The following is a 13,212-nucleotide window of genomic DNA, read 5'->3' as shown; positions in this document are numbered from 1 at the left end:
TAATATTAAAATAATATATTAATTTTTGAGAATTACATTGATCAATAATGTTAATACATCAATCTCTTATCAGGCTTTATCCCTCACCCTGAGGTCGGATTAAATTATACATCATTTTGATGTATTAAGAGATTATACTGTATAAGCTTATACTATATGATAGTCACAACAAATGACTGAAAATATCATAACATATAATATAAACGTATACTATCATGTCTTATACGTCACACCAAACTTGCGTGGTGCAATCGTAATTTCAGCGGAAACCCAGTGGTATTCCCGGTATTCCACACATGCGTGATTGTTTTTCACTTCTCCTTTTGCTTAATCGAAGGGCGGGGACACACTCTTGCGCGGAGAATATTAAAAAGGAGAGAGAAAGAAGAGAGAGAGAGAGAGTCGAAAGTTCGCGATGCTACGTCGTCAATGGCGGTTAGGGTTTTCTGTTGATTCCCTGAAGCTTGATTCCCTTGCAGCAATTGTTTTCTCCTCTCTTATTCTCCTTGCCCTCAAAACCCTAAGTTGAAGCCCATCAAAATTCAGTATCACTGCTTTGTTTTTGCTTTGAGATTTTGAGTTGCTGTGATGGGCGCGCCGGAGAAATCGCAGTCCAACGCTAATTCGATGCAGGCAAGTATGCTTTTTCTGTAATTGAAAACTTTCGGCTATGTCGTAGATTCTAGTCAATTTTTGTTTGTTTGTTTGTTGCTATTCGATGTGTTTTGAGTTCGAGCTTCGGTTTGATTTATTGGTGAATTGGCGATGAAGCTGGAGGCATTTGGTATGGCTAAGTGTTACCGCTTGTAAATTCATTTGGACCGTGATTCCTTAGCAAGCACTCGGTTCTTGTTATGTTTTGTGCAATCCGTTCCTTATTTGGTATTTTTAGAAACATGAGAGGCAAATAAGGGGAGTTGTAGAGGATGGTGCACTTGCTTGGACACGTATTTTATGTTGTATTTTGTTGTTGTAATAAATAATATTACTTCCACTGGATTTTTTTTTTAATTTTTTTAAAAATAGAGATTAAATTTTGAAGTTTTTGACACTATCATCCGGTGAGTATTAAAAGAGTTAGATTTCTTAAGCGGTTGTGTTATTCAAACTTTTTTAATGATTCGGAATAAGTGAAGTAAAAAAGGAAACGTAATATGTGAAAAGTAAAGCGTAATTGCGTTCGGAACACAAAAACTATTTATTACTTCTTTAGAAGGGAACCTTGGATAACCATTGGTGTTGACACTATTTGTCCTCGAGGTCACAGATTCAAGTAATCAGCCTCTTCCAAATGCATTTTAAGACTACCTACTATAGACCCACGCAATGGCTCAAACCTTCCGTCAGGTTGCCTTTTTTTTTTTTTCACTTTCTTTAAATAATTAGCAACATTTAATGCCCTATATTAAATGTTCTTTAACCAGTGACCTTAGGGCACTTGTTAGCAAAGTCCAACTGATAATGTTATGGGGTTATACACTGAAAGCCTATCACAATGAAATCCTTTTAAAAATTGAACTGAAAGGTGAAGATTCAGCTGTTATCTTCGTACTTTTTTGTCCAATTAGAGGTTAAGGGAGTTGTGCGCATGCTTCTTTACGTTTTGGTTATGAGACAAGAATCTATTAGCTTGGAATTGTATGGTTTTAGATGATAGGATAAATTTGGATAAGCTCATATTTGTTTTAGCTTGAGTGATTTTCTTAATGTCACATCCATGGATTTTGGTTACTAGTTGGATACATTCCTAAAGGAAATCAGCTAGAAAATAAGAGAAAGGGAGAGAAAATATGAGAAAGTGAGAGCAAAAGAGTTCAGGGAATCTAGCATCTTTGATTGTGAAATGGTAGTATTACAGAATCTGATACAACAAGTTCTATTTATAGAGCTAAGTCTGACACAGCTGAGTCAGAGAACTAACTAGAGGTTATAACCACTGTAACCGTCTGATCTAACTGACTAAAAGATTAGGAAGTAATCTAGCGCGAGCGGGCTTGCAATAAACTTATTATGGACCTGACATAGAGGCTCGTATTCTAGAAGGCCCAAAAAGGGCTAACGACTAAGAGGGAATTAAGGAAAGATTCCTTAATTATACTAATCCTACTATAACAACTATGAATCATGAACTGAACCCCTAACATTCCTAAGAGGCCCAGAATTTCACTATTGCCAGGTAACTCATTTATAACTTATAAGTAAAGGGTTAAGCCAATAAGGTACACACACTCTAAATCCTCTCTCTTTTAGCTGACGCTGTGCATACACCCCATCCTTTGGCTATGCCGTTAGTATTATAGTGCATAGCGATCCACTATTCTCTAAGGTACCTGATAAAGGGCATCTAGATCCTATATAAATATATCAGCCACCAGTTGGACATTTCTGTCTCTACGATAGAACATTGGGGGCATCAAAGATACTATACGATGAAATAAGCAAAGTCTAAACAGAAATCCAGTGTTGCGCAAACCTACGTACGAAGCCAGGTTCGAGGAAAAGCGCAGTGCATGCACTAGGGCATCAAGCCAGGTTCAGAGAAAACGGAAGGACCCTTCCGTGATCCAAAACGACTTTAACCAAGTCGACATATGTAAGCTACGATAAACCAAACCGAGCTAAAATTTAAAGGACAGATTGAAACAACTCTAATCAAGTCATTATGACAGATTAGAAATTGAAACTCTGGCAAAAAGCCGAGTTAAATATTATAAAGCCACGGTATACGAAGCCGGGCTAGAAAATAGAAGGGAAAAAATCACCTTCATACACTTAAGACTTGCAAGTCAACTTGATAAAGCCACTGCAAAAGAAGCAGAGCCTAAATATGAAAGCCACCGCAAAAGAAGCGAGGCTCAAATTCAAAAGCCACGGTATGTGAAGCCGAGCTCATATAATAAAGCCATTGCGAAAGAAGCGGGGGCTCAGATACTAGTGCATCATGGCAAGGTGAGCTGGATTCGAAGAAGTGATTTTCCTCAAAATGACTCTGATCAAGTCGAAATATGTGAAAGTCGCGGCATGTAAATTAAGGCTAAAATAGAAGGCAATATCACTGCGAAATTATGGCAAAACCAAGTCCGAAATTTATAAAGCCATGGCGGGCAAAGCCGGGCTAAAATAAAACGAAGGAACAAATAGACACCTTCGTAAACATGACGCCGCATTAAAATAGTTTAGAGCATGGTATTCAAAGCCGTGCTAAAATAGAATTGCGGAATCCACGCATACAAATAGCATAATCTTGGCTAGGTTGAAATAGAAGCCACAGAAAAGAGAATCTGGGCTAAATAGAGCGAAGGCTAGAAACGCCTTCGGAACATTAAAACTTAGGCGAAAAAGCAAACTGAAAAATAATCAAAGTCATGCTATGATAAATCGGGCTAGATATACACAAGACATTGGACGCGTTCGCAACGTTAAGACTTAGGCCAAAGCCAAGTCAACAATAAGATAAAGACTTAATACCATGGTATCCAAGCTCATTTTAAGCAAGGTGCAAGACGCCATCAAAGTATGAATTCGGCCAACTCAAAAGAGTTTGGTATGCGAAACCGGACTTAAATTGAATAGAGAGCTACGATTACCAAGTCAAGAACCATGCAAGTCAAAAAATTACAAGATCGGGAATAAAATTGGGAATAGTTGTTCCAAATTCAAAAGACTCTCAGAGGTCCTTAAGTCAGCAAAAAAAAGCACAAAATAAAGTTGGCATTTTGACACATAGCTACTTGTCCAAAATTTTGGACGTAGACCGATTCAGAACTCGGATTAAGGAAAAAGGCTGGAAGGCCAATACCCCGTTTAGCCCAAACAAGGTAGTGGAGAGATACACAGAAATGAATAAATAAAGTCTTCAAACAAAAAGGATGCGGGCATAACCGAAGTACAAAAACATTACAGCCCGACAGCCCAAACTTCCAAATTGCCGGACTGGAGGGCAAGTGTAGGAATGCAACCATCAAAATAGAATGATGAAAGGCGACAAAATTGATATCTCGGCAAGGCAGTCAAAGAGTAAGATCAGCCACTCCCGAGTTGGACCTCAACGAAACAGGTCGAGGGAGTAATACTGAAGCAGCATATTAAGTATCCATAGATTCTTGCTAAAACATCATAGCTTAGAAAGGTCAAGATAAGACCCCGGCAAAGAGGTCAAAGGGAAAATTCTCCCACTTCTAATAGTGACCTCGGTATCGAAAGTTTGACCAACAAGTTTATAATTCAACATGCTTCATTTCGGACCCAAGTTACCGGGTAGGGAAGCCAAGGAGGACGTCCGAGGTAAGAATTCAACACAACAAGATGGCTGAAGCCATACTCCACAGATTAAAGGCTAAAAAGGCTCGGACCAAGAACATGGCCGACCTATAGATATCAATATATATAATAGTGAACGCAACAATAAGTGGGCACAACAACCCAACTATATCTGTCGGATAAAACTAAAGCGTGACAAATATACACCCCGGCAGCAAGGACAACCAGACTACCGGGTTGGGGGGCAACTGTTATGAACCTGACATAGAGACTCATATTTTAGAAGGCCCAAAAAGGGCTAATGGCTAAGAGAGAATTAAGGAAAGATTTCTTAATTATACTAATCCTACTACGGCAGCTATGGATCATGAACTGGACTCCTAATATTCCTAAGAGGCCCATAATTTCACTACTACCATGTAATCCATTTAGAAAATAAAGGGTTAAGCCAATAAGGTACATAGTACACACACTCTAAACTCTTTCTCTTTTAGCTGTCGTTGTGCACACACCCCACCCTTTGGCTATACTGTTAAGTGCAAAGTGATTCGGTATTCTCTAAAGTACCTTCCCTATAGGTACCTGAGTGAGGGCATCTAGATCCTATATAAACATACCAGCCGTAGGCTGGACATTTCTGTCACTACAACAGAACATTGGGGGCATCTAGATCGTATATAAACATACCTGCCACTGGCTGGACATTTCTGTCACTACGATAGAACAAAACTAGTGCATAAGGGAAACAAAATGAGAAGCTATATTGCACCGACACGGGACACGACACGACACAACGACGCTTTAATTCTAAAGAATGTTAGATTTCGACACGTTAAGACACATTTTGATATCAAATAATATTTTTAATTTATGTTGTGTATATTATATTTAATATTCAATAATATAACAAAAAATGAAATTAAACTTATAATACTCATCAATTTTGTAAAGAAACATAAGATGTAAATATTTACTATTATATCTTGAAAATGAAAATCTCTTATACACTGCAGTGAGATTTATTCGGTATTCGTTTTTAATTTTTATTATATCAGTTATTATATCAGTTTGGTAAAACCGATCAATTTTTTCATGATATGTAATGAAATTCCAAATATTATAGATGTCGGAATGTATCAGAGTGTCGGGGTGTTAGAGAGTGTCAGACACGACATTTCAGGTTTTTTGAAGTGTTGGTGCAACATAGATGAGAAGCATTGTATATATCCTAGTAATTCCTTATTTTATTTTTGAAATTTTTACGTTATTGGTGAGATGCTACCGTATAATTTGGAATTGTTGCTGCTATGTCACTTGGCAGTGCACTAGTTATAAGTCGTCTTATGTAGTTACTCTAAGCGCTCACTAAAAATGAACCTGGTCTCTTCCTTTTGAGTAACATGCACTTCCGTTCTTTAGTTTTTCAGTTATATCAATCATTATTTATACGCACAAAAGAGTGTGGATTATTAATTTACTGTCTAATTTCTTGGCATTTTTTTATTCTGTATGCAGCTTGTGCTGCATTTCCTCCCTCTTTCTTTCATTTTGGGAATCAAATTAGACTTTTTTGCTTGTAATAATGTGGAGTAATATGAATTTTAATATAAAGATATACCATGTTGGGATTGGCATCTGTACTAGTGCACTCTCAGCTTTGTCAATTTTTTCTCTAGTTGTAAGGAAGAGCCTTTTAATTTTATTTTAAAAAAAAACTGCATATTTCATATGCGGATGTAGTGGAGGAAAGCTTTTAGCCGTGTGGAGGGGTAGACCATTTTAGTCCTTGTTCCCTATATTTATTTATTTTATCTCTTATTTACATTTTTTTCTCTTATTCTCGTGTTCTGTTATTCCTATGTTCCAGATGGTCCCTTTTTAGTCCTTTTCCCCTTCATTTCCCCCACTTCTTCTTGTCCCTTTCTTTTTTACTTTTATTTATTTATATATACATATATTGTTATTTTATTTTATCTTATTTTATATTTTTATTTTATTTGTTTATTTTTATTTATTTATTTATTTATTTATTTATTTTTTATTTTTTATTTTTTTTTTAACTTTTTTTCAACCGTTTTGTATCTTTCATGTGAGTTCATCTACCACCGACCCTAATTAATTTGGGATAAAGGTGTTGTTGATGTTGATGTCGATGATTCTCGTGTTCTGTTATTTTTTCTCTTTTTATTGTTCGCTCTCACTTTTCATTTTATTTCATTTTTATTTACTATTATTATTATTATTATTATCATTATTATTTTATTTTACTTTTTTTTCTTCAATCTTTTCTTGCTTCTTTTTTGGGGTCATCAACTACCGACTTCCAGTTTAGTTTGTGATTAAGGTATTGTTGATGTTTATTCCATATCAAATTTTTATAGTTTCTGGTTTTATTGGGTTGTTGCTTATGTCTCTTAACATTTCTTGTAAACTGGTCAGTCGGTTATTAGTTTTAAGTATTTAATAAACATCTTAATCAATTATCAGAATTTCCTAACCATATACTAATTAAACAATTTTTTGCACAAATATTTCAGTAATATAAATTTGGTGTTATTATTATTGTTTAGTCTATCCATCACAGCCCTAAGCCCTACAACGTTAGAGAAGAAAAACAAGTAGATTTAATATTGTTGTCCATTTTAGCACAGAAACCAAGTTGTACTGAAGTGACTTATTTGGAACATAGTGTTCTCTTTTCGATTTTTCCTATGATGAATATTGTATGAGTCATCATAAGCAGCCACTTGGAGTGAATATGATTTTTAGGTGGTGGTATTTCACGAAGCTTATCAATTTTGTTTGGTTATACTTTGACTAAATCACTTATATCTTACCTTACCTGTTCAATTTCAGCTCTTGGAGAATATTGAATAAAAATCTGTTTCGTTAGTTGCCCTCCAATAGACCTCCCACCTAACTTGTAAAACAGTAATAACAGATCTTTTCCCACCACGTGAAGCTGGCTACATCTACGTGGATCAAACGATGCCAATGTGTTATGTTAAGTCTTCAGAAGGACCATTTAGATCTAAGCCTTTTTTAATGGTTTAAAGTTTTTCTTGGTCTTCCTTGTTGGAGCTTCTACTGGTCTTCTTCTCACTTGGCCAAATCATCTTAGGCTAGATTTTATCATCTTTTCCTCACTAGGTGTTACCCCTACTTTTTCTATAATGCATTCATTCATTCTCTAATCTCGTCTTGTTTCTCAGCTCAGCCAACGCAACATTCCTAATCTCTAAACATTCAACTTATGCTCTTCTTGGCCTCTTACAATCCAACATTCAGTACCAATAAAGCATCTTGGGTCTTAAGATTACGCAGTAAAATTTTTCTGATAGATATTTGAAAATAATAATCCTATCTCTTGATATTCTGTGGTGAGACAGGTGCAGATTTTGGTTCCATTTCAATAACCTTTTTATTGTAGTATAATATAAAACCATTAAAGAGGTCTTTACTTAACAACTTAAGCTGTTGGGTGAGGCTACATTAATGATTATATATATCTCTAATACGGCCCCTCATACGAGAGTTCACTGGGCATGAAGGGTGGATAATGCACAGACTCACCTACTTGTGCTAAGGTATTTCACAAAAAAAGTGCCGGGGGGGGGGTGAGGATCGAATCTGGGACACGAGACTCTGATATCATGGTTTTTTACATGGTATCAGAGCTTCAGTAACCACAATGTCACGAGTTCGATCCTCATCTCCCCCTATTTTCTAGTGGAATTGAATAAGTACAAGGTAAATTAAAAATTGGGTCTGTGCAATATCTACGCTTCAAGCCTAAAGAGCTCTTGCGTGAGGGGATGTGTTATATAAACCATTAAAAAGGCCCTCACCCAACACCTTAAGGTTTTGGGTTGAATTGGTTCTTTACATGGTATCAGATCCTCGTGTCTCGTTCGATCCTCGCAGCCCCCAATTTTGTGTGTGGAATTTCTTAGCACAGGTAGGCTGGGCCTGATGCATCATCCACCTTTCAAGTCCAAAGGGCTCTCTTGTGAGGGGGCGTGTTAGAGAATAGTATAAACCATTAAAAAGTCCTCACCCACAAACTTAAACTTTTGGGTGAGACTACATTAATGGTTTTATATAACTCTAACATACCTCCTCACATGAGAGTCCATTGGGCTTGAAGAAACTCCACAATACTGAATTAATTATTAATTAAATGGGGGCGGTAAGGATCGAACCGTGAAATGAGACTTTGATACTATGTAAAGAACCAATTCAACCCAAAAGCTTAAGTTTGTGGGTGATGGCTTTTTAATGGTTTATAGTATTCTCTAACATTTATTTTTGGTGTGAAAATTCCTTTTTATGGTTAGGGCCTGCTTTTAAAAGGTAGCCAAATTTGGCTGATTAGCTGTTTTTAGCTTAGCTTGAGAATCTATCATATAAACTTTTTGAAAAAGTAATTTGAAAGATGTTTTTTCTTCCAGTAGGGAGCTGAAATCTTATTTACTTGTTTACCAGGTCTGAAGGACAAAGGGGATTGAATAACTTAGTATTGAAGATTTATTTGAAAATGATGATCCTGATTTTCATTCGTTCATGTTTATTAATTTTTAACATCCTGGAAAGAAACTTCTTACCTTACTGTGTAGTTTCAATTTCTATTTCTTTCTCACCCTTGTATTCTTATCATATTTCTCCTACTAAGCATAATCAATGTAAGAGAAATTGAAAACAAAGGGGATTGTCATTTCATTTGGTTCATTGAAACCGTTTTGCTGTTTTGGTCTTGCTTGGTGATGCTACTTGCTTTACACTGCTTCCGCATGTCCCTCTTAAATATCATACAATGAAAAAGGAAAAGAAAAGCAATGTTTGCCTCTGAATAAATGCGCTTTATGCTGGATTTCAGTGTTTGAAATCACTATTTTCACAACAGTGAGCAGTTGGGCTACCTAAGCTTATTGAATTATGATGTAAAACAATTTATACATTTGGGAATGGTTCAGGGAATGTATTCTTAACAGCCATTTTTTAATATTGATATCTTGAGTGGTTGAGCTGACTATATGACTTATTACTTAGTCTTTCTTCTTATTGGATTTCAGCGTGTCAAGGTCTACCGTCTGAATGATGATGGGAAATGGGATGACCAGGGTACTGGGCACGTTACTGTTAATTATTTGGAGGTTTGTACACTGTTTTGATAAAACTTGTATTTGTGACTAATATGCCTAATACATGTGTGTGCACACGGGTCCAGGGGCAGTGCATGCATGACTTCCCCTTAATTCTGCTTATATGTATGCTTGATTGCTTTTACCTTTGCATTTTGAATTATTTTAATTTATAAGATGTAATCTCCTTAAGGATTGATGATGCTTATGAGCTCTGATTTTTCCAATGTCTGATTACCGTTACATGTTCTCCCCTCCTCTACGGAAAAATGTCTGATTTAGAGTAAACAACTTAACATGACTATAGTATTTGAAAGAAATAGGTGGTCTATTGGTCTTGATCACTGTATTCAAGTACATAGGTATTTAGAGTTGGATTTTCATTTTTTTAATTGGATAAATGTGGAGTTTCCATGGCTACCGACCGCAACTAGTTTGGGAGAAATGTGTTGTTGATGTTGAAATGTTGAGTTTCCTGCATTTACAATGAATGAAAAATCACAATATCTCATAATGCAGCGATCAGAAGGGCTGGGTTTATTTGTTTATGATGAAGACGACAATGAGACCATACTTTTGCATCGCCTCACTTCTGATGATATTTATAGGAAACAAGAAGGTAATTGATAGTATTTTATGATCTCTCTTTCTCAATAATGTCTAGTGGTCATCCATTTATGCTTTGAATATATGAGGGTCATTTTATTTGTTAATTTGATGGAAGATGTCATTTTGTCCTTCAGATACAATTATTTCATGGAGAGATCCAGAATATGCTACAGAACTGGCACTTAGCTTTCAAGAGAGTGGTGGATGCTCTTACATATGGTAGCAAATAACTTCTAAATTTTAATTATTTCACATCTTTCTCTGGTTTTTGTTCTTATTGCTGTGGAATTGATCTTAATTCGTATGCTTTTTTTATTCAGGGACCATATTTGCAGTGTGCAAAGGAATATGCATTTTAATACTTTAAATAGTAAGTAATGTAAAATTTGAATGTCATTATTCCCTCTCTATCTGAAGGTTGTTTGCATGTGTTTTCTCCGAAATAAGGATTTTTTTTTTATGTTTTTATTATTTTAATGTTTACCTGATCATTAGTGAAAAATAATTTTTAGGATTTGGTTTTTTGCTACAAAAATAATATATTAATGTTTTCGGGAATTATTTATATTCTGTCTGATTTACTGATTATTAATGTTATCTTTAACAGTTACTGCTTTTAACTTTACCATTTCAATGCTAATGCAGTGCTATACAGAGAATTCCTTCTTGGACTAGAGTAAATCAATTGCTCCTCTTTTCTATAATAGCTATGATATGATTATATAGGTCCTAGACCTGGGAGTTCATCCAACCATTATTTTGTGGTCTTGATTGCATTGCAAGTATATTACCCGGCTTTCTTGATAGTAATGCCTTAGACATGTCTGTTTGAAGTAATTTAACTGATGTCTTTGTGTTACTGTATTAACTGTCAAAATGCTGTATTGGATTTGGACTTACAAGGTAGTAAAAAGGAGGGAAATTGGTTAAAGTGCAAAAGGATGATTGTTGAATTTGTGAAATATAATCAGTGTCTCAGAAAAAGTTGCTTTACCTTTGAAAATTTAAGGCTTTTTGAATACGTAAGTATGTCTGATGGAAGGCTGATAGATAAGGGCTATGATTTTAGAATGCTTTTGTTGAACATTTCTTTGACTTTATTTGCAGAATTATCTTGTTTGCTGCTTTACAGACTTAGTCTTACCCTTTTTTGCTGTATATTTCAGGTGAGGCATTTCACAGTGTAAACAGTGAGTTAAGGGAGCTGCCTTCAGTTGAGTTGTCGACCCTTCCTTTGATTCTTAAGGTTTCAGCATACGCCTTAATCGCCCCTCATTTATCTTTTTATTGTTTTACAATTTCATCACATGTTTTTTTATTTTTTCTCTTTATTTGGAATCTAATTTTATGCAAATCAACTGTTTCTATTGTAGCTTTTTACTTTTAGCCTTCCGAAACACAATTCTGAATGAAGTTTGGAAATACTTGTTTCAATTGATTTACTTTCTTAGTTTCTTTAATTGCAATCCATCCATTGAAATTCTTGATTAGTTAATTTACTTTTTCAAACAAATTTGCTTTTGCTGTTATTATTAATTTTAAGCAATTACCACAGCAATATAGCTACTAAAAAAATCACTCCCCGTTAAACCCGACTAGCGAGTGTGGGGTGGAGGTAATCCTTGTACGCAGCCTTATCCTTGTATAATTGCAAAGAGGCTGTTTCCTGGCTTTTTGACCCTTATAACCTTTTATTAATAATTAATTATCAAATTGACCTTCATTTTAAACTATTTCAAAAATTTAACCCCGTCCAAAAACATAACACCAATCTGCCCCTGTTTGACCGTTGACCACCAAGCCTACCCGGGTACACCCCTCCTTACCCGGGTATTTTTTGAAATTTTTGCCTACCCGGGTAGGGAGGTGTGTACCCGGGTATTTTTCTTGGCACCTGAGAAATTGTTTGAATTATTTACCCGGGTAGGGAGGGGTGTACCCGGGTAAATAATTGAAATATGGACTGGACTGTTGTTCTTCTTCGTTTAGGAATTTTGAATGACTTTCTATCCTAATAATGTTTACTATTTCAGTCATTCTAAAAGCTGAACTTGTTGAGTTGAGGTTCAACAATGATTTTTATTCTTTAGCTCTCACGCCCCTCACATGAAAACCCTAATGGCTTGAAGGGTGGATAAAATAGAAGCTGTCAATAACTTGTGCTGAAACCTTAAATAGTGAAATTCAGTCTTAATGATTAGAATGGAGGAACCAAGCATTGAACCCTTTATCACAAAGTGATCAAGGCTTTGTTACCTTGTCAAGGAACCAGTCATCCTAACTGTTTAAGTATTTAGGTGGAGATCCACAAGTGGTTTTATCTCATACACTCATAAAAACATATCCCCTCTACCTTGCAAAGAAAAGGAAAAGATGCATAATAGGCTCGAGGTTTTACTTCAAATAGACATCAGAAAGTCTTCCTGTCCTAGACAAAACATTAAAAGTTGGCGAACTTTTGAAATAAGTTTCTCTTTGGCTTATTAAATGTCAATAATACCTTCAATGAACATAGACAGAAAGATCCATTATTTTTCTCATAGTTGATCTGTATATCAAAGTTTCGTTCTTATGCTAGAGAAATGATATATTGGTAATGTTCATTCAGATCAACAATCCTTGGTGTTTTACTAAAGACGAGTTTCCTATGTGGGTATAAGTGATCAAGAATTCATACTCCTATATGAGATTCCTTAATTCTGTATACTAAGCTTACTGGAGATGTCTACTCCTTTAAGAACAACAGTCCGGTATTTCAATTATTTACCCGGGTACACCCCTCCCTACCCGGGTAAATAATTCAAACAATTTCTCAGGTGCCAAGAAAAATACCCGGGTACACCCCTCCTTACCCGGGTAGGCAAAAAATTTCAAAAAATACCCGGGTAGGGAGGGGTGTACCCGGGTAGGCTTGGTGGTCAACGGTTAAACAGGGGCAGATTGGTGTTATGTTTTTGGAGGGGGTTAAATTTTTGAAATAGTTTAGAATGAAGGTCAATTTGGTAATTAATTATTAATAAAAGGTTATAAGGGTCAAAAAGCCGCTGTTTCCTGGATTCGAACTCATATGACCTTTTGGTCATGAAAGAACAATATAGCTACTACTTTAGTTAAAAAATCTTTGATAAATCTGCTGTATAACTAGATTTGCTACTTATCTTTTTGCATTTATGGTGTTCCTTATGACTTGTTCAAGTGAAAA

General features: G+C 35.6%; 1 protein-coding gene across 3 annotated transcripts in view; it reads left to right on the top strand.

The window, feature by feature from the left end:
• The first annotated feature begins 351 nt into the window (after positions 1-351).
• The window catches only part of LOC133290671 (uncharacterized), a 34,301-nt gene continuing 21,440 nt past the window's right edge, over positions 352-13,212 (top strand). For 2 of the 3 annotated variants that reach the window (XM_061488796.1, XM_061488795.1), the window contains exons 1-6: positions 352-633; positions 9,333-9,413; positions 9,921-10,020; positions 10,145-10,229; positions 10,331-10,380; positions 11,177-11,256. In XM_061488796.1, the coding sequence (XP_061344780.1) occupies positions 589-633; positions 9,333-9,413; positions 9,921-10,020; positions 10,145-10,229; positions 10,331-10,380; positions 11,177-11,256 (441 nt within the window). In that variant the 5' untranslated portion in view covers positions 352-588. The remainder of the gene's footprint in view (positions 634-9,332; positions 9,414-9,920; positions 10,021-10,144; positions 10,230-10,330; positions 10,381-11,176; positions 11,257-13,212) is intronic. The other variant, XM_061488797.1, reaches the window with a different exon arrangement.

The sequence above is a fragment of the Gastrolobium bilobum genome, unplaced genomic scaffold (assembly GCF_033153095.1).
Source record: "Gastrolobium bilobum isolate Gb01-03AN ecotype WA unplaced genomic scaffold, APGP_CSIRO_Gbil_v1 utg5903, whole genome shotgun sequence".
In the NCBI taxonomy this organism is placed as follows: domain Eukaryota; kingdom Viridiplantae; phylum Streptophyta; class Magnoliopsida; order Fabales; family Fabaceae; genus Gastrolobium; species Gastrolobium bilobum.
Note: the sequence above shows the minus strand (reverse complement) of the source record. Positions and strands in the feature narration are given on the sequence as shown.